This window comes from Triplophysa dalaica, chromosome 11 (genome assembly GCF_015846415.1).
Source record: "Triplophysa dalaica isolate WHDGS20190420 chromosome 11, ASM1584641v1, whole genome shotgun sequence".
In the NCBI taxonomy this organism is placed as follows: Eukaryota; Metazoa; Chordata; class Actinopteri; order Cypriniformes; family Nemacheilidae; genus Triplophysa; species Triplophysa dalaica.
The window spans coordinates 4,308,171-4,327,710 of record NC_079552.1 but is presented as its reverse complement, the minus strand read 5'-3'; the positions used below and the strand labels follow the sequence as shown (position 1 = coordinate 4,327,710).

The 19,540-nt window shown below is 38.2% G+C and overlaps 1 protein-coding gene across 1 annotated transcript; it reads right to left on the bottom strand.

Moving 5' to 3' along the window:
- Window positions 1-1,607: 1,607 nt before the first annotated feature.
- On the bottom strand, window positions 1,608-15,659 carry sfrp5 (secreted frizzled-related protein 5). Its single transcript, XM_056760009.1, has 3 exons — window positions 14,858-15,659; window positions 8,366-8,443; window positions 1,608-4,679 (listed from the first exon to the last, which is right to left on the bottom strand). Exons 1-3 carry the CDS (start codon window positions 15,378-15,380, stop codon window positions 4,351-4,353), a joined length of 930 nt encoding a protein of 309 aa, XP_056615987.1. The 5' UTR covers window positions 15,381-15,659; the 3' UTR covers window positions 1,608-4,350.
- Window positions 15,660-19,540: the final 3,881 nt, after the last annotated feature.

The following is a 19,540-nucleotide window of genomic DNA, read 5'->3' as shown; positions in this document are numbered from 1 at the left end:
TAACCTGCCTGCTCGGCTGAGAAACGGGGGTAGCTACTGGAGTTTAGAGATTATGTCAATTAGCGGGAGAAGGTGGTCCTCGTGTAACTCTTGCCTGGGCGGCCCAGGCTTGGGCTCTCAGGGCCCAGAGGTCAAAGTTCGTGACCCCGCTGCCAAAACACGATGGCTTAACCGACAACGTGACCTTTCTGACAACCTTGACCCTTTCGGGGGCCCTGCGATGGGTCGTCTCACAAAACAGGGACGATGTGGAAACCAAACTGTCGACAAGTCACCAGGGAAATGGATTTATTTATCAGATTCTATATTTTTCCACACCGGTGTAAATCTCCCGGTGGACGTGTTTGTTCTGGGAGGTAGCCGGAGGGGACTGAGAAAGCGTGATGGGTTTAACAGATGCCTCTGTCTTAAATTATGAGCTCCTGTGCTGCTGATGAGGGTCGACTGATGCATTCGCCTTAGATGATTTTTCATGTCAGCGGTCCTGAGATGATCCAGCGTGGAGGGTCTTGCTGTCTCTCATGTAACAGAGCTCAAATAAACACCCTCTGTGGGTCTCTCTCACTTTAGAGCTGTCACATCACACATCCCACATGTCCTTGTATGCAGACAGGTTCAGGAATGAATGCAAGGTCTTATCAATGTTGACACAATATTTATATTTCTTTCTATTCTTCAATCTCTTTTTTAAAACAAAGCTTTAAAGGATTCTGATATCAGTGTAGCTTATAAACGTATTTAAAACTATGAAAATAATATAATACTAAAATTAAGTACAGATATGATAGGTCACGTAACCTAGTTCATAAAGGAACAGTTCAGCCATAAAAGTTGTTCAAAATCTATACAAATGTTTTTGTTCTGATGAAAACAGAGAAAGGTATTTGGAAGAATGCTTGTATACAAACGGTTCTTGGTCACCATTGACAAAGCATAGTAGAAACATATTGCTTTATAGATTCCTTTGTTCTGTTAAATACGATTTTTAAAGAATATTGGAAAGCAAACAGTTGGGCTACTTTTGACTTATGTTTCTTACTATGGTAGTCAATGGTGGCCAAGAACTTTTTGGTTACAAGCATTCTTCCAAATGAATTTCTCTGTGTTTCTTTAAGCAAGAACAAATCACTGTGAAATTGCCAAAAATAAGCAGTAAATTGCTAATTACAGTAAAGAAACTTACAGCATATTTAATTTTCAAGTGATCCATCTGTAAAAGTTTCAATCTTTCAAAAATAATTACTTCTACATGAATGCTTTTAAAGATGCCTTGCTTTGTACAATTAACTGACCGTCCTTGAACTTTCTTACGCAGACATGTCAGCTTGGCCAGATGGTAAATGATGACATATTTTGTAGAGAAAGCCAAACAAAGATGCGTGAAATAGTTTGATGTAGCGGTTTGGGTCTGAATCTGAGCTGTGTCCCTTGTGCTTTCTGTCAGATGAAATGTTCTGCCCCGGACACAAAGAAAGCTTTCCATGATTCCTTGTCTTACAGTATGTGTTCATTGCTCCTCATTCATGAAAGGAAACCAGAACAAATGTCTTTGGAAATCATTCATGAAAACTTTCTTATGTGAAATATAAATTATAAATAAACAACAATTGCACACAAATTGATTTTATTAACAATTTAGACAGAAATTTGTTCTTCTTTAGTTTCTTAAATGAGTGTCAAATGTCGTTGTGCAAAACTGAAAGCTGATATGTTACTTTGTTATACTTGTTTTGCAAACCCTAATGAACTCATAACTAATACAATGATTTGCTTTATTGACCATCATGTTGTTCACCTGTATGACTTTTTCTTCTCTGGAACACAACAAAGATATTGTGATAAACAAGATATTTTGAGACATTTCTTTTTGGTTTTGTGTCCATATAAGTCAATGGGGGTCAATGTTGTTTCACTATTCCAATTGAAAAAGATTTTTATGTCAACTTATAAGTATAAACCTTATGATTAAAGAGATGCAAAACATAACAGGATGAGCAACAGCTACAGGTGTGATGAAAGAAGGCGGTAACAGATTTATGAATTCGTGTAAATACACTGTAAGGTCCGCTTATGTCTCTGCCAGCTTTTAATCAAGTTTAAGCACAATGGCGCCATTCTTTTCCCTGCCGATGGATTGGAGATCAAAAGGGTGAGATAAAGACAGAGAGAGTGACGGTCGGGGGCCACTTTTGGCTAGGCACCGCATTCCCGGTGATATTAACCTTTCAGGGAAATCAGTATGACACAGAAGCTGAGCGAGGGTCTAAATGATCTTTTGATTTGCTGGTGTGCTGGGCTGTTGTTTATGCCATGGGCCTTATGGCACAAAGCTGAGCCCTGTTCCTCCTGTCTCCAGCCATCAGGCCCTTTTTAATTACGGTAAGTGACCTTTGCTGAGATGATGACAGAGGGATGAGATTGAGGGGCCGGGACTGTCCGTCTGATAAGCTTTCATGCAAGGACTCTTTCTGTTCTTCACAGTTATCTCATGTTTGTGTCTCTCTGGCTCTCTCCTCTCATGCCACTCGGTCTCCACTTACTTTCAAATTTGTATACTTTCAAGTTTGTAAGATCTGATTCAGTTCTATGCTGCAGTTCTTTTAAACTTACTTGGACCAAGTAAAAACCTTTGGTGGCTTATTTGATTTTATCAAAACATCAAAAATGACTCAATTTTTTTTAAAGCATTTTTAAAATAATTAATTTAGCTTGCAGGATAAACTTGTTATGAAGCCTATTTGTTGTTTTGGTTTAAAGGGATAGTTCACCCAAAAATGAAAATTCTGTCATCATTTACTCACCCTCCTGTCATTTCGAACATGTAAGACTTAATTTATTTTGCAAAACACAAGAGAAGATATTTTTAAGAATGCTGGTAACCGAACAACGGCAGTACCCATTGACTTCTATCGTACGGACACAGATCCAACTTAAGTCAATGGGCACCGCCTTCAAAATATCTTTTTTGTTGTCTTATGCAGTTTGAAATGGTGAGGAAATGATGACTGTGTGTTTTTAAGTGTACTTCTTGAGTGTTAAACCAGAAATTGGACGATAACAGAGTAGCTGCTGGTAAAACAAAAATCCCTGTGATGCTGTTACAAAAACAATTAAATGAGACCTTTACAATGTTTATAGTGTCTTATTAAACAGTCCTAACACTTTTACAATTTTAGCTTTATTACAGTGAACTCAACAAAAGGCTTTTTCCATACCACGTATGTATATTTAAAGCAATAGATAATCATTTTAGTAGAAAAAGAATGTTGCATACTGTTTAGAAAGCATTAGAAGGCCCAAAAAACCTCAGCAACCAAACTGCTTATATGAGTCCAGAGTCTGTCATAAGCTTGGCTGATATGACGGGCTCTCTTAGAACACCAAAATGGTCCAGATTCGCTCACAGACTGCGGTCGACATATTTGGGCGCTGTCCTGACCAACAGTCAAAAGCACTTTCAATCCATTTGCTTTCTTACCTCCCAAGATTCAAGCCACAACCGGAGCCGTGTCACGTGCTAATGATCACAATCGTACCTTCATCTATATAATAAAAACTTTTATTCCTTATCTACAAGATAGAAGTGAAAACCTGTTGGCACTGTTAATGTCTTTATTCCCATTTGTTTAATTGAATCCTGGCCATAGCAAATAAATATTTGCTTATTGACCGTACGCTCTCATGTTGAAAGCTTTTGTTAACTCATTTTGTGCAGTGACTTATCTTGGACGTTGTGTTGTGACTGAGGGAACCTTGAAAGTTTCGCTAAAATATGCATCTTAAGTGCGCTGATCGCTCATACAGAATTCCTTTTATGCAGATACAGAAATAAAATGTAGCTGTACATGTTGATGGAATTAAGGACTAGTTCACCAAAATATAAAAGCACTGTCACAATGAAAGTCATTTCCAAACCTACGACTTTCTTCCATGGAACACAAAAAATTATTTTAAAGAACTAAACTGGTCACTATTTTGTATCGCTGTACTATAAATTTGGACCAAAACCAGGCCTCACATAAAACACAAAACCACTATAAAATAAATCATGAGTAGTCCAAATGACTCATGCACTATGCAGTATTCCAAGTCTAAAGCCATACCATAGCTTTGCGTGAGGAACGGACCAAAAAATGAGCTTTGGTGCCCTTTATGATCTGCATGGAAACTACAACCAGTTTGAATTCTTCACAATTCAGTGTTCATCAAAAGAAAGTCACGATAGTTTGGAATGACAAGAGCGTGCAGCCATTTTGAAATGAACTAGTCCTAAGCAGTTTCCAAAAGCCACTTGTTATGTAATAAAATGTGTCTGAATTAGAAACAGTCTCTGGAAGATTTCTGAAAGTGTCACTGGAAGACGGTGTGATAGGTGGGACACTGATGAGACTTCATGTATTTAAGGGCAAATTTGAGCTCTTTGCTCTTCTTGTCCCACTTGTGGATGGACATGAGCAGCAACTGCTGGTCCACCTTACGGCCCATGATGAGGAAGTTGCTCCCGAGGTTGTCCAACTGTGAGCAGGGGCAGTTTGCTCCGTTCTTGATGTACAGTGTGAGCTTCTTTAAGTCCTTCTTCCTCAATACTCCCATCTTCAGAACCTTCTTCTTCTTCTGTGCTGCGATGAGCTTGCGGTCTCCTTTGTCTTTTTTTACCTCTTTAATCTTCATCTTGAGAGCTGCAGAGAACAAGCAGAAAGACACAGATGTAAATAAACAGTTCGTAGTATATCTACTATTAATTCAAACCTATGCATTTCAAACAGAAACATCTTTAAGCAGCTGCTATAGTGACCACGGTTGTGAAACTTCACAAAAAACTATTACAGTGTTAAAAAATAAGGGATTGGAATGACAAGGTAGAGTAAATAATGACAAGATTGTCATTTTGTGGGTACGCTAAACTGTTAAACACACCATGGAAAGACTTTTTTGAAGAAGGACTGGGTTCTTAAGTGTTGTCATTTAACAGGGAAAGTCTCTTTTCGGGCTCTTGGTCACACTCTGGATCTCTGGACATATATTGCTGTCTCAAGCAACAAGACATTTCACAACAAGCACACAGGAAGAACCAAGGCTATCCAGAGCGCTGGAATAGTTTACACCTCCCCGGAGGAGCATCATTTAAACGTGGACAGCACTAATTGCGTTCGCCCGGGAGAGAATGGAGAGTAGAATGGAAAGTTTCAAAGACAGATGTGAAAAATGAACACCCCTTCAGTGGCCCAAACACATCGCTACCTCTGGCCCCTAACAAGGCCAAAGCCCCAAACTGTTCCTTACTGTAAAATCATTCAAAATGTTGGATAGCCCAATTGCCTAAAAACTTGGATTTCTTTTGCTAATATCTCACATAAGAAGCAAATTTACATTTTACTCATTAAGTGCATTTACATTCACGCATTTGTTGGACGCTTACATTAGTATCTGTGTATGTGCAGTCCCCTGGGATTGAAACCACGACCTTGGCATTACTAGCGGCATGTTATAACTGCTACATGAAGATACATGAAAGCTACAAAAAAAAGTAAAATCGATTGTATTTAGCTTTAACTTTGACCAGCGAGGTGCATCGTATGAGAAAATTTAATAATAAATTCTTTAGACTTTCAAAGTCTTAAGACGACAATGGTTTTTATATGAGTTCATTTAAATTAATAATTGCTCGATTGGTAATGTCAACCAATGGTTGGATTTGTCAATAACTTTATATAAATGAAAAACAATTTAAACAGAATTCTCTGCTTTAGTAAATCACATGTAATATCTGCAGTTGTTATTTAAGATATAGTACTTGAATCTTGAACAAGATACAAACTTTACACAGATTCATTTTGGCTTGGACTGTGCTCTGGCACACAAATAAATCACATCATTCTTCCTAACAAGGTGATGAATCCTCTGACTTTTACTCATGGCTGGACCTTCTTTCCTCAAATATCATTGTAATGTTAGCAAAAAATCCCCAAATTTGTGATCCAATGATGAAAGAATCTATGGTCTCTTAGCGAGTATGAAACTAAACATGAATGTGTCAAAATGTACCTGTAATTGATGCCATGGAACAGAAGTCAGGCCCTGGGCTCACTAAGTGCACATCCATCAATGACTGAGTTTGTATCAAAGCATCTGGAGTATTTAAAATTACCGGTATGCACCAGGGCTCCTTGTCTACTATTATAAACAAACATTCATGTAGAAAGATGAAAACACACATCTCTGGAAGTGGAGGAATGACTGGTTTTCATGCCATTATGGTTCAGCTCACCTGCATGGTGGTGTTGGACAATGATATGAATATGTTTGCAAATGTTATGATTCATCATAAAAACTATACAGAAAATACAAATATCAGAACAAAAAATTCATTATGCGTTACGAATGTGTGTTCACACAGTCAATGAAAATAACTTTTTTTGGCAATAGTCGCCATTGGTTGAACAAACAGATAGCTCAACTCCGAAATTGCGCCACTTGTTGAGTCACTGTTGCTATTTCAGGACGTTCAAACAAACAGAAATTTTGTGGGTCCAGAGCCACAATGTTAACATACAACTGGCTTACCTAAAATTGTCTCTGCGCATTAAACGGGTACAGGAAAAATTATTATAGCCCAGCGAAAATTACATCACTGTTAACTCACAGCTGAGTAAAAGATTCTTCTGTTAGATTTACCCTGTTAAACCACAAAAAAAGCACAAAGCTTGCATGCCCAGCTGCATTCAGCCTTTTAATTCCGGCAGTTGCTTGTGACCCGTAATGCTTGTGGGCGGCGAGCACGCCTGGGCAATATCGTGGTGACAAGCTAAAACCGCTTTTTAAACAAGAGCTGCTTTAAATGGCTGGCAGTAGGTCTGACATCAGATGAAGGCAGGCGAGGAGGAAAGCTGTCACCTTGAGCATTTGCAGTCGTCAGTAATTCTGAATCCCACCCAGATCCCAACCATGGATGGAGATTTGAGGGTTTTTATCAACAAAAACTGATAAAGTTTTTAGATTCATAGTGTATTTGGAGGATGCAATAGACATCTGTGATCTGGCATACTTCAACAAGACTCCATGACTTCTTTTAAAATGCGGTTCTTTATTATTTGATGAATTACTGCTGCCTCAATCGCTTAAATATGTACACAAACATCGCATACATAAACATTAGTAATAGCCCACTATGTTTTATTTCAAACTAAAATGTAACATACGACTATAATGCACTGCACAACATAATTTCTGATCATCCGAAGTGAGCTCTTCTTAAATCCTTATTTGAGCAAAAAACTCTCACTAAACCAAAGACAATAACACAATCATTTAAGAATGCTTATGTTAAACATTTGAGCCATTTAAAATCGCAAAGCCAAACAGAAAAACAATGAATTTCCTCTACAGTATATCAAATATTAAAATCAGCAGTATTCAGGAGCCAGTGAACACACTGAACGAGAGTTTTCTCAGCAGCGGTCTGCATGAACAAATCATTTGATAAGTGTGCGGGCTGTCCGGTATGTGTAGATATACTGATTGCTGTTACATTGTGGAAAATGACAACCCCAACCGCAAGAATTAAAACACTCTCTCCAAGTGAGACAAATAGTGCACACTATCAAACCTATAATATACAGTACAGCATTAGTTTACAAATAACACGTCAAATGACATAACACCAGAGGAAGAGATATCCTGTAATTTTCAATCTCTTCAGTATGTGGAAGTATTAGTGCTTAAACGTAGTATTTTTTTTATTTAAACATTACACTTCGTACTCTATTTGTGATGTCTACAATTATACTTTGTGACTGTTACTTAGTATGTTTAAACGGCAGGAGATGGAAAACACAGAGCTGCTGTACTACTAACAATATTTGTTGGACCATTTGTCACAGTTATTAGGGTAAATACAAGCAAATCCAAAAGAAATAACCCTCACAGCCAAAGTGAAGCCAGAGCTATGGTACGTAATGAAAATATTTAAATAAAAAATCTTTAAACTTCTTTTAATTAATGTCAAGAGACTCATTCTAAAGATTCACCTTTTGACACATTAATGAAAGTCAAGACAGAATGAGTCACTTGAAACGAACCATAAAAATACACCACTTCAGCACCGTTGAACATAAGTTGCTTAAACTCCTGTTTTTATGTGATAAAAAGGCAATTTTGCGACATGCTTGTGGTTTTCTTTATCTGATTAGATGCAAATATTGTAATGATAACTGTTAGTATAATAGACATAAAACAGACCACTTCCCACACAAGCAAAACACTCTCTATGTTTTTCATTCCTATTAAAGTATGTTATTAAAAATAAAGTCAAGTAAAAAAATTCAATAAAGGCTTTACTGTGTGTGTTGTGAGTGCTAAGACTTACCAAAGTCACTGGCACAGTAATGTTCCATTATGGTGTCGGCTTTTAACTCGTTGTCACAGGGTGGACAGGCTTTTGAAACTAGAGGAGAGAAATAATATAGTTAAAGATATTTCATATGCGAAAGGAAAAAAAAACATTTGAATTGTATGTTTACAATAGAACCACTTGACTTATTTTGTCTACTTACTTAAATCCTCTCCTTTTCAAGTAAAACTATTGTTTTTGTGTAAAATTACTGTATCTGACTTGTCTACATAAGTGTTATGAACATTCATTTTTAGAACATAGTCACCCAACCTTTACAAAAGGCAAACCTCCAAACAACAAATATTATTCTGTATGCTCCCTCTAAAAGACAACAATAACACAGAATACAATATAGTTATATATTTTGTTTAATATTGACGTAGGCTAATTTAAATCTAATTTAGTATTAGCACCAAATTTAACTTTGAACAAATAAAAGCCCTTTTTTTCCCAAACTGCAAGACTCACTTATTATTACTACGTGTGTACGTGAAGAGACTAACACAACAGGTTTTATTTTTATGGTTTTCGGATCAGTTCGACGGAAGCGGGAGCATCACCCTCACGAGTTTGGTGCAAGTGTGGCAGAGAGAATGTAAGCAATTTTATTCATTTGTAAATGCTCAGTGCATGACACACGTGCACGCTTGACCGCAAAATACATAATTTGATTAATTTAACTGTACTTTTAATTATTATACTTTTCACGCTTTCATTGTATTGTGTGAACATTAGATGTGGTATAATATACAATAAAAAAGGTGTTATGCTCAGTATATCATCAAAGTGCCACAACAACCAGTCTCGCGGTACTTCGGTGTCATACTCCGGTCAGTTTGCGCAGGCTGTGGTCAAACACTGCCAATGTTTTGCCTTGAGACACATAGAAACTCTTCTTGTTTCGGCTTTTCAGAACCACCGTTCAATGTTAAGTTTCAAGAAGATTCTAGAAGATTTAATAGGCGATTTGATTTTGCGCCGAGAGAAGAACACGATTCTGTGCTGGACTCATGCGGGGCAGCAGGCCAGACCTAATGGAGCTTAATCCACTGTGTTTAAAGTCATGAGAGGGAGAATTTTTGGCAGCTCTGGTTTTATTTCCTCACCGAGGAAGTTATGAGGGAAGACTTTCACCGGTTCATCAATGTGAAAACACATAGGCCGACAAACACTGTTTCTTGTAATTCTCCCATGATACAAGCTTCCCTTAAGGTTTGCAGGGTTTATGTCCAGCACTCCAGTCTGTGTTGTGCCCGGAAATGGGCTTCATATCACACAACTGAACTTTGCCTAATAAAGACACGGCTCTTCCAAAACAGTGTCTGAGGATATTATATAAAAAGCTCATGGCAGAGGTAGGATTTTAATAGGTCACTGTGAAATTGTCTTACTCTGCAGTTTGACAAGTGCACATGTTTGCTGGGACATGCAAACAGCTTTACATTCATTTCTCACAACGGATAGATATTTGCAGTTCTTCTAGGCCAAGATTCCATTTTATTGTGCCATCAACTTGCGTTTTGTGTTTTGATCTGCTTTAGTATTACTTGGATACAGTAGGCTATTGTAAACAAAAAACAGCTTGACTCCGATTAAATGATTTGCAGGTCTGAAGGATTGTGTTAGAGGGGATTAAGGTGGAAAGACCAGCTTTCCACCGTAAACCGGCAAAGACCAGAAAACCGGCTTGGTTTTTGGGTCAGTTTCCAGGATTTTTTCAGCAGGGGAGAAATATTACGCTTGCCTATACAAAGGGGGATTTTTTAAAGGAATGTTAAAGTCTCATCTGTCATTAACGTATGAGTGATTGTTCTTACAATATTTCCTTTAGAGAATCCATTTGTTTTGATGATTTTGACAATAGCATCAAGGTTATATTCCAGTTGTAGAAGCTTCAATCACACCATTGACCTACTGAGCAGGGTGATCAGAAAGAATGCAGGATGTGGCTTGTGAAGATTTGGAAAAGTCATTCTTTCATACAGCGAAAAATACAGAAAGCTCTATTCGCTCCCTGTGGGGTGGGTCTGATGGAACAAACCGTGACCAATTTGGCTGGAAGTGAGCTCGAAGTGCTCCACCGAAATCAACCGCACGATGATGTGTGTTATATCTGATCTCAATGGCGGTGAATATGATTTTGTCATTTACTCCGCGCAGATCCAGTGGCCCTCCGTTGAGCTAGCAAACCAAAAGCATCTGGTAACAAGAACTTACATGGCTCTTCTCCAAACTCCCCCTTCCAGGTTAAAAACCCAGGGTCAGAGTTTATCGCCCCAGCCTGGAGCAGAGCCATAGCACCAGATAATGAGAGGAGGGGTCAAAGTTCACCAGGCTTCAGTTCACAGGTCGTGGGGAGTTGAACCCCTCTGTAGGATTTAACCGTCAGTCGGTCTCTTAGCAGGAATTCTCATACGTTAAACAGTCTGCGGATGGGAGACACGACGGTGTGCGCAGTGTTTGCACATGGCGAGCGTGTTTTGGAGAGTCATCGCTTCTTACAATCTCGCGAACTGTAGCGAGCTGCTACGTGAAAGTTAAACATTTTATTTGCACTGTAGAGCGATTTATTGTGTTTTGCAAGGTGGTTTGTTGGCAGGATGCCTAGATGAAACCGAGCCAAAGCATTTATCAGGGGACTGAGCATGGGCAATTCTGCCAACTGAGCTTCGAAAAGCAATTCAGATTGAATGATACCAGACCAATGAATGTTGCTTAAATTTCTTCTTATTGGCTCAAATATGAATAAAGTTCATCGCAGATTCTTCTGAAGGCAATTTATGACCCATCAGAACAGAAATGTCTGCATTTTTTGCTGTTTGACACTACTTACAGTTGTTTTGCAGGACACCTGTTGACAGGTAACCTTAAAACATGCAACATGTAGAACATTTTAAGAAGGTACTGTATATTTAAAGAATTTATTATGAAATTGACTTGTAATATTGCATCAACTTTACACGTTTCATTACATCAAGTCATTTTATAGATGAAGTCAGGTTGAAAGCTTCTTGGTAATGGACAAGTAGCCTAAACAAGTTATCATTTATAAAATGAGCTGTTGGGTAGAATATTAGCAGGAAATGTCAGTTTGACGTCATGTGTATTGATTAAGTTAAGTAACCTGTGATTTTATTTTTCCAAAAGAAAGAGTTGATAGAGATGCGAAAGTTACAGATTATGAATTTAAATGTTATGCTCTCCACCAATTAATCGCGATTAATTGCATCCAAAATAAAAGTTTGATATAGGTATGTGTACTGTGCATATTCATTTTTGTATTATAAACACAAACACATACATGCATATATTTAAGAAAAATATAAAATATGAAAATTAATAAACATTTATATAGTTATAATTTATGAATAATATTCAAATTAAAATTATTGGTCAATACAAACAAATACATGTAAATGTTTTCGAAAAGTTTGCTAAAACCAAAATGATTGTGCACAGTACACAAACACATATGACTCTTTTTGGATGGGATTAATCGTGATTAGTTATTTGACAGCCCTAGTTTAAACATCATTTTTTTTAGATTCCCTGTGGTTGTTTCATGTCATGCAGGAGTTTCTGTTGGCATAGTACCTGGTTAGAATATGATGTCAATGTAACTGTACCTTTTACATTGTATTTGAAAGTGGCCACATGTATAGCTCTTCGAAGAACGTTAAAGTGTCTTGGATGGAGAAAGAGAAGTAATAAAAGACCCTTTCAATAAGCGTGTCATCGTGGATATGGGTGTAGATGACTGGGCTTAAACTAAAAGTCCTCTTTTAAGATGAATGCTCAAAAGCTTATACCTCTGAGACCTCCTGTTTCCGACAGATTTCCGTGTCAGTGACTTTCTGTATAAGAGTTTATAGGCAAAATGTTCTGCTTAAGCTATGCACAGGACATAATTTTATGGCCCATTTGGACCCCTGAAGTTATGAGCAGCAACACTTTGCACATAAACATTAATCAGGATGAAAAACCGCCGTGATTTATGCGTGTTTAAATGTGCAGCGAGCGGAGTCAGAGACAGGTTTACATGTCTCCCCGAGTCGCCCCTCAGGGCAGCCGAGCCTCTACAGTCACTGATATCCTGCAAACAATGGAATAAACATTCATTCACATTCAATTCAGTAGGTTTGTTTTATGTTGTGTTTAGCTAAATTAATTATGTTTATAAAATAAAATTGCCTCTCAAAATCTTTTTTTTTTTAATGTTGCATTTTTTAAATGCAATTGCAGAAATAATGATTGTTATTTTAAGACAGGTTTAAAGAACGCCCCCCTAGATTCTATTGGTCAGCTGAACAGATAGAACCGCCCCAAACTCATACCATTCGTTGAGGCAGTGTTGCTTAAACAAAGCAGTGTTTTAATAACACCACAGAGGTGGATTTTTTGGGAAATCAACCAGCATGTTTCCAACATACACTTGTCTTTGCATATTAAACAGACATAGAAGAAAGTATTTTTACATTGTACAGTGTTAAACTCAGTTTTAACAACATAGAAGTTAGACATAACGTGTCTATTCTGAGTATTTCCTTCGCAATGTATAATCATTGGGTCCTTTTTCTCAATTGTCTGTTGGTCTCCTACAGTATTTGAAGAATTCAATGATTTGTTTAAAGAGGTTTTGCTGTTACGCTCTTAAAAATGTGATTTAGTGAAATATATCATTTACTGTCATGTCACTTTCCAGAAACATTTTGTGAAACATGTCTGTGGGTCTGGCTGGCTCTGCCCCGTCCCCACACTTCACCTCAAACCACATGGGAAAAAACAGCTCTTCATGTTCCTGGGCCGATGCCTGTGCGTGTCGGAGATGCGGGCCAGAGCGACTGGCCGCGTCAAGCGAGGGTTTGTGCTGTCATGTTATCTCTAGGGTCCTGTTTCACGTCGACGTGCGCCTCACCAAAACACAAATCGCTGTGAACGTTTGGCTGCGACTCACTTTGCCATCCAGCTGTGGAAAGCACATTTCACTAGTTTCCATCCCCTCAGCATCAGGCCATTTCAGAACAGCTATGGATGTAATAGATCGCCCCGTGGATCTCACTCTTGGCGTTATAATTCTGCTGCAGCCTTAAGGCATTTATTATTTTTAAAGAAGCCAAGCTACTTAACTTGTGAAAACAGTGTTGTGGAGTTACATTTTTTAAAAGCACCACTTTTTTTCTCAAGACATTGTAATCCATCAAATCACAGCAGTGAAAAGTGACTTTGTGCTACATTTTCGCACATACACGGATACACAAACATCCATCTTAGCAGTTGTAAATCATAAGCATAGATCTCTTCTTTGTTAAATTCTACTTGCAAACATTTTTTTTATTATTTGGAAACGACAGCTGTTATTCTGATGTATGTGAATGTGAATCCATTGTGGTTTTGTTGGGACACTGTGCATCATAAAGCCACCTGTTGCTTTAATAGAAAGCATTTTTTATAGAAATTCTATAGGATTTTTTAATAGGAATTATATATGAACTTTTATAGAAATATACAAAATATTTTGACATATTCTTATTTAGGTTTTTTGGTTCCACAATACACATTCTGTTTTAACCTGTTCCCTCTATTTAACAACATCCTCAAACTTCCCTTGAGCACTTACTGCTCTCTCCCTCTCTTCTCCCGTGCTTCACTTCTTCTGTCTATCACAATAGCCCTTCTAATCTCAATGAGACAAAGTAATCTACAAAGTTTCAGACTAATTAGTGATCCAAAGAGTTTGGCTGCCCGGCTAATTGGAAACCTAAATGCAGGGCCAAACAAAGACAGAGGCATGGCGCAGCAGGGACCGTCCTCTCAACATTCCACATCAGATGTTTGCTTTAGATAGTGAAAGTTTTTTTGTCTGTCTAAAAGCGTTCCTTCATTTTACTTTCTCAAGACCCTCGAGCTCAACACAGAGGAAATTTACCAATGGGGCTTGTTTAACAGATCAATGAAGACCTAATGATTTCACATTTTTACTGTAAAACAGTGTGTGATCATGTCACGGAAACATATTTTTACAGTTTTTATCTCATCAAAACAAGCCTGTTTTTTAGGTTGCAGCAACGTAGTGAAAATTTATAGAGAATAGTATAATTTATACTTTTTCATAGCCTACTAATTTATAGTTATTTCAAATTAATTTAAGTTTTAATTTTAGTGTTTTCAGCATAAAGCCTGAACTGATTATTATAGCTGATATTTAAGAAACATTGTTTAAGTAAAAAAATAAAGTTCTTTATACCATGGATATTTTGGTTTAATGAAATTATTTACTGCTTTCTTGAGGTTTGTTAACATGTTGACCCATTGATTTTGCCATTTTGACAAGTTTATGTGATTTATAAGCTGCTAAACGCATTTGTACAGATTGCTCAATGCAGTTATTAAAAAAAAGTTTGTTGCACTTAGTTACATAGAAATCTGTTGTTTCAGAATAATGCTGAGCATTTTCGGAGGTCCTACCTGGAGTTTGAGTGGCGTGACCCCCCGCGAACTGCATGGGAATGCACAGATCGTTGTCGATGGGAAACTTTTCGCACTGCAGCATCTCCGGCCAGGGAAAGCCGTAGGTCTCCATGACCGGTGCGCAGCTGTCCCGCACGGCCTCGCACAGAGAGCGACACGGGTAGATCGGCCGGTCCAGGCACACCGGGGCAAACAGCGAGCAGAGGAACACCTGCGTATCAGCGTGGCAGCGTTTCGCCAGGAGTGGCACCCAGCTGCCTGCCTGCTGCTTGACCTCGGGCATGGTTTCGTGGTCCAACAGGTTTGGTAGTCTCATCTTCTTGTAGCCCACATTATAGCAGAGCCGCAGCTCGGCTGGAATATCCACACACTGCGGCTGCTTGGCGTAAAAACGGCCGCTGTGAAAATTGTCAGATTGCCAGCTGTAATAGTCATATTCCTCCGCTGAAGCCGCTGAGGTGAGCAGAACCAGTGCCAGGGTCATAGCCTGGGTCATAGACACCTGCCTCTTCTGTGCCATTTTGATAAAGTTCTTGTGCGGTTTAGTAGAGTGACAGGGATGCGTATTCAAGTTTAATCCTTTGCTTTTTGCTATGGAAAAAGAACAAATTCACAAGAGTTGATTATTCTGGCTTTCCCCCGTCCTGCACTAGTAAGGTCCTGTCAGATCTGCCCCTCAGTAGATATTCCTAGCAGCGGTATAAACAGCAGAGACTGGCACGTCTCAATGCTGAGCTCTTTACGTGCCTGACTCAAGTGCACCTAGTGCATAAAAGCCAGTGGACTTAGGGCCCTTTGAGCAGACAACCCCTGAGCAAGCATGTGCAACCACCCACCTCCCACTTTCTTCCCATGTCCAGAAGAAGCCCCGCCCCCTCAAAACCACAACCAATTACTACATAGTGGGCGGCGCCAGGAGCCCACCCCCTTTGCAGACACTTCTACAGGCAGCCCACGCGCTGTCCTGCAGCACAATGCGTGCGTGGAGCGCGCTGGTCTCATTCAATTTCTCTTTAGCTCGGTTGCTTACACACACAAGCTTCACATCATCTGCTCCGGCCTTTCACATTGTGCTACGTTAGGAAATAAACAGCAGGCAGAAAAAAGACTTCACGGCAGTGTATCTACAGGTGGTCAGGACGTTTCGGCCGTGCTTTTTGAGTTATGCTAATGGTGCCTCTGGATGTGAATAGAAAGCGTCTTTCTTTTTGTCTCTTTCTGTCATTGGCTGTCACACTGTGGGGCCTAGAGCTCAACCCACTGCCACCCAGCAGCAGGGGGCCGTACTGCCATATTACAGCCGGCCAAACGCAGAGGAACGTTACTGACAGATCTCTTTATATGTTAACAGGTAGAAGACCGAATTCTTTTAGTGTTTCTGCTTTAAATTTTGCTGTGGCACAATATGACGACATGTTTATTTTCAGCTAAATGAAATCCGAATGTGTCTGTGTTGGATATCTGATGAAGAGAGATTTGTACGTTCGATATGTCTTGGAAAATGTCTTCTAACAAAAACCTGGATTTGAATTGCTTTTAGACAATGGTTCATAGTCGTTTATCTAGAAAAAGAAATGTTTTATTCTAATTTAAAAGTATTTTTTGTCCTGTCAAGAGATTAATCGTGATTAATCGCATCCAGAATAAAAGTATGTGCTTACATAATATATGTCTGTGTACTGTGCTTGGTATAAAAACAAATACATGCATATATTTAAGAAAATAATACAAAATATGTCCAATACTTTTATCCAAAGCAATTTCAGTCAACAGAGAGTTAAGTATTTAATTATTGTTAAATATAAATAAATAAGTCTAAATATTTCAAAATGAATATGCAACAATACACATTTATTACAAACTTTTATTCTGGATGCGATGAATCGCAATTTTAAATATCACTTTGTTAACCTGATTTAAGCATGCTATAGATGTGGATAGAATTTTTCAATAGCAAGTTAAAGTTTTTTGGTGTAATATTGTAAATCTTTGGAATGCACAGATTGCCGTCTGTGTAGAGCACGCACAATTAGTCACATATGAGATTCTTCTGTAGTTACTTCTAAGACAGCATCCTAAGGAGACAGTAAAACAGCTCACTGGGTGTTGAAGGGTGCACAAACAGTAAATCAAGTAAACTAACACCATGCGGCCAGCATACTGAATATTAACTTGGAGTTTAAAAGTTGGTAGAGATAGACAGATTAAAAATGTCGCACCACTGAACGTGCTGTTTTTTAACACGTGACAGCGAATGCTGATGTTTGTACAAAGTTCTGTGAGCCTTCATTCACTAGCTTCACTTCATACATCTTTGTCTCATATACCTCCATGGTTGAATCTTAAGAAAGTTCATAAAACTATGTAAGGGATTTTTAAGCCAGGACTGATCTCTGTGGGATTTACTATAATAACTCTTTAAGAAATGGAAACTCATTCGGCCCTGTTGCCCAGATTGTGTCAAACGTGAAAGAGGCAGAATTTTACGCCCTTTTGAAATCAATAATCACAGTAATGGTTATAAATTAGACAACAGCGATGAAGAGGAATGTTATTAGGTCAAATATTCTGATTTGAGGCCAGATATGTGACTGTTTAGAGAGAAATGAAGAATGTATACAAGGACATTAAAAGGATTTAATCAAATAGATAGAGCTTTAAGCTCTATGAATACTATTCTGTGGCACTTGCGCACTAAGAGAAATTTGATTTCAAGATGAATTTACACTTATGCTTTTAAAAAGAGAGGGTTCCTTTAGCCGATTTGATTTCTAGGGACCATACACACGGATAAAATATATATCCGGAAAAGATGTTTATTCATGTAGGCTATTTGTACAGTATACTTATGTTAAACGAGAAAATAAGTGATAGTCTTCTTTTATGCATACACATCTTAGTATACGTGTACTTTTTAGAACGCTTGACGTAAAACTCACTGAAGTCTATAAAGTACATTTGGCTTAGTTGTACTTCAATATACAGTATACTTGTACAACTAATGATTGTATTCTTGTTGGGTTGAATTTGGGTTTACTCATTCGATTGAGTAGCCTATTAAATACTTCACATACTGTAGTTTCCATACTTTTTTATAAACGTGCATGTTCAGGTTTATACTAACTATGGAAAGTCAGAACACCAAAAGAGCAAAAATAATGCATAAACAAGGCATGACTAAGTATGTTAAGATCACTTTCAGAACACTGAACACAGAAAACTGTTGTTAACACATACTTAAAAGTATACTTTTAGATAGTAAAAACTGGGCCAATTTTATCCCAAGTACGATTGAATCAGTACGCTTAGAAGTATGGGTCATTGATATTAGTGTACTTACTAAATTAAATGTATATTTTAAAGGGAAGGGAGAAAAATGTGCTGATATTTTTGGAAAATATAATTTTGGATATCACATTTGGATACATTTATTCTAAAACAATTAGAACAAAATACAGTTTTTGTGTTTATTTTCTCTCTCACTATCCCTCTTGAAGTAAATACTCATCTTATGGTCTTCATTTAAAATCAATACACAAATAAATAGTGATAGGAGTAGTTGAATATTGCTGTTTACTTCAGTCAGAAGCGAGCAGTGGAAAATATGCCTGTGAGCAGGTTCTCATTAGACGGCCGTTCTTTTCATGAACGAGAAACTCTCGCTGGAGTCCTCGTCTGCGTGCAGGGCCGTGTTAATTGGCTATTTAACACTACACTTCAACTTTTTCCAGGGTTGTGATTGGCTTGCTCTTCAGAGATTATGTTCAAGCACCGCTGGAGTTGCACTTTCAGCCAACCGCTTAAAAGAGAGGATTTGAAGGGACTATTAAAAGGACGGCTTTAAGGGTGCTGTAGAGGTGGCTCAATGCCCAGATATGCTCAGTAAATTCTTGATAAGCCGGGGCAAGGGAATCCTGCTGAAGAATGAAGAAAACGTTCAGGTCGAATGAGGGCACAGGGTGTTAATTTTCTTTAAATGTTGTTCTCAAAGCAAAATGTTAACCCGACGCAGCATAGAAATGTTTGCAATTTTGTTTAGTTAGGGAAATATAACATCCATGGGAATTATCGGTTTCTGTGTGGTTTAGATGGGAGTATAAATGTTGTGGTTGTGACATAAATGAGCTGGGCAAATGATCTGGCGAAACTAGTTATTTTAGAATGTCAGTCATATCTTTTCTGTTAATAAGAGATTTAGCTTGCAGAGCTCACCGTACCAGGAGTCAAGTGCCAACTGCATTACTGTCCTAACAAGAGGTTTTATCTCTTGGGTTGCTGAACTCCTTTCAAACTAATGTAATCTTTTCAACACTATGTCCTCTGCAATTCTCATAATTCTAAAACACTTCAGATTGGATCACAGTGAATCAATGCGATGATGTATTCTGTGCTCGTGCTGTAGTTCTGCCCACCCCTGCTCGCCTCGAGGTGCTCGTCCTTTTCCAGAAATAATCGTACAGCTGTATCTATCTTCTATGAATTTGATCAAACTAAATCCTCTTTGAAGATATGAAGCCTGCAATCCTACTGTATAGGTACTAATATGAGATGCGTGTGTTACCTCATCTTTAAGCAAAAGTTTCCATTTGCTCGCCATTTAATCTAATTTTTCTAATAATTGAAATATTACGGAGATCTCAGGGTAAATAAAAATTCATTGACGCTCCTACAGATTAATGG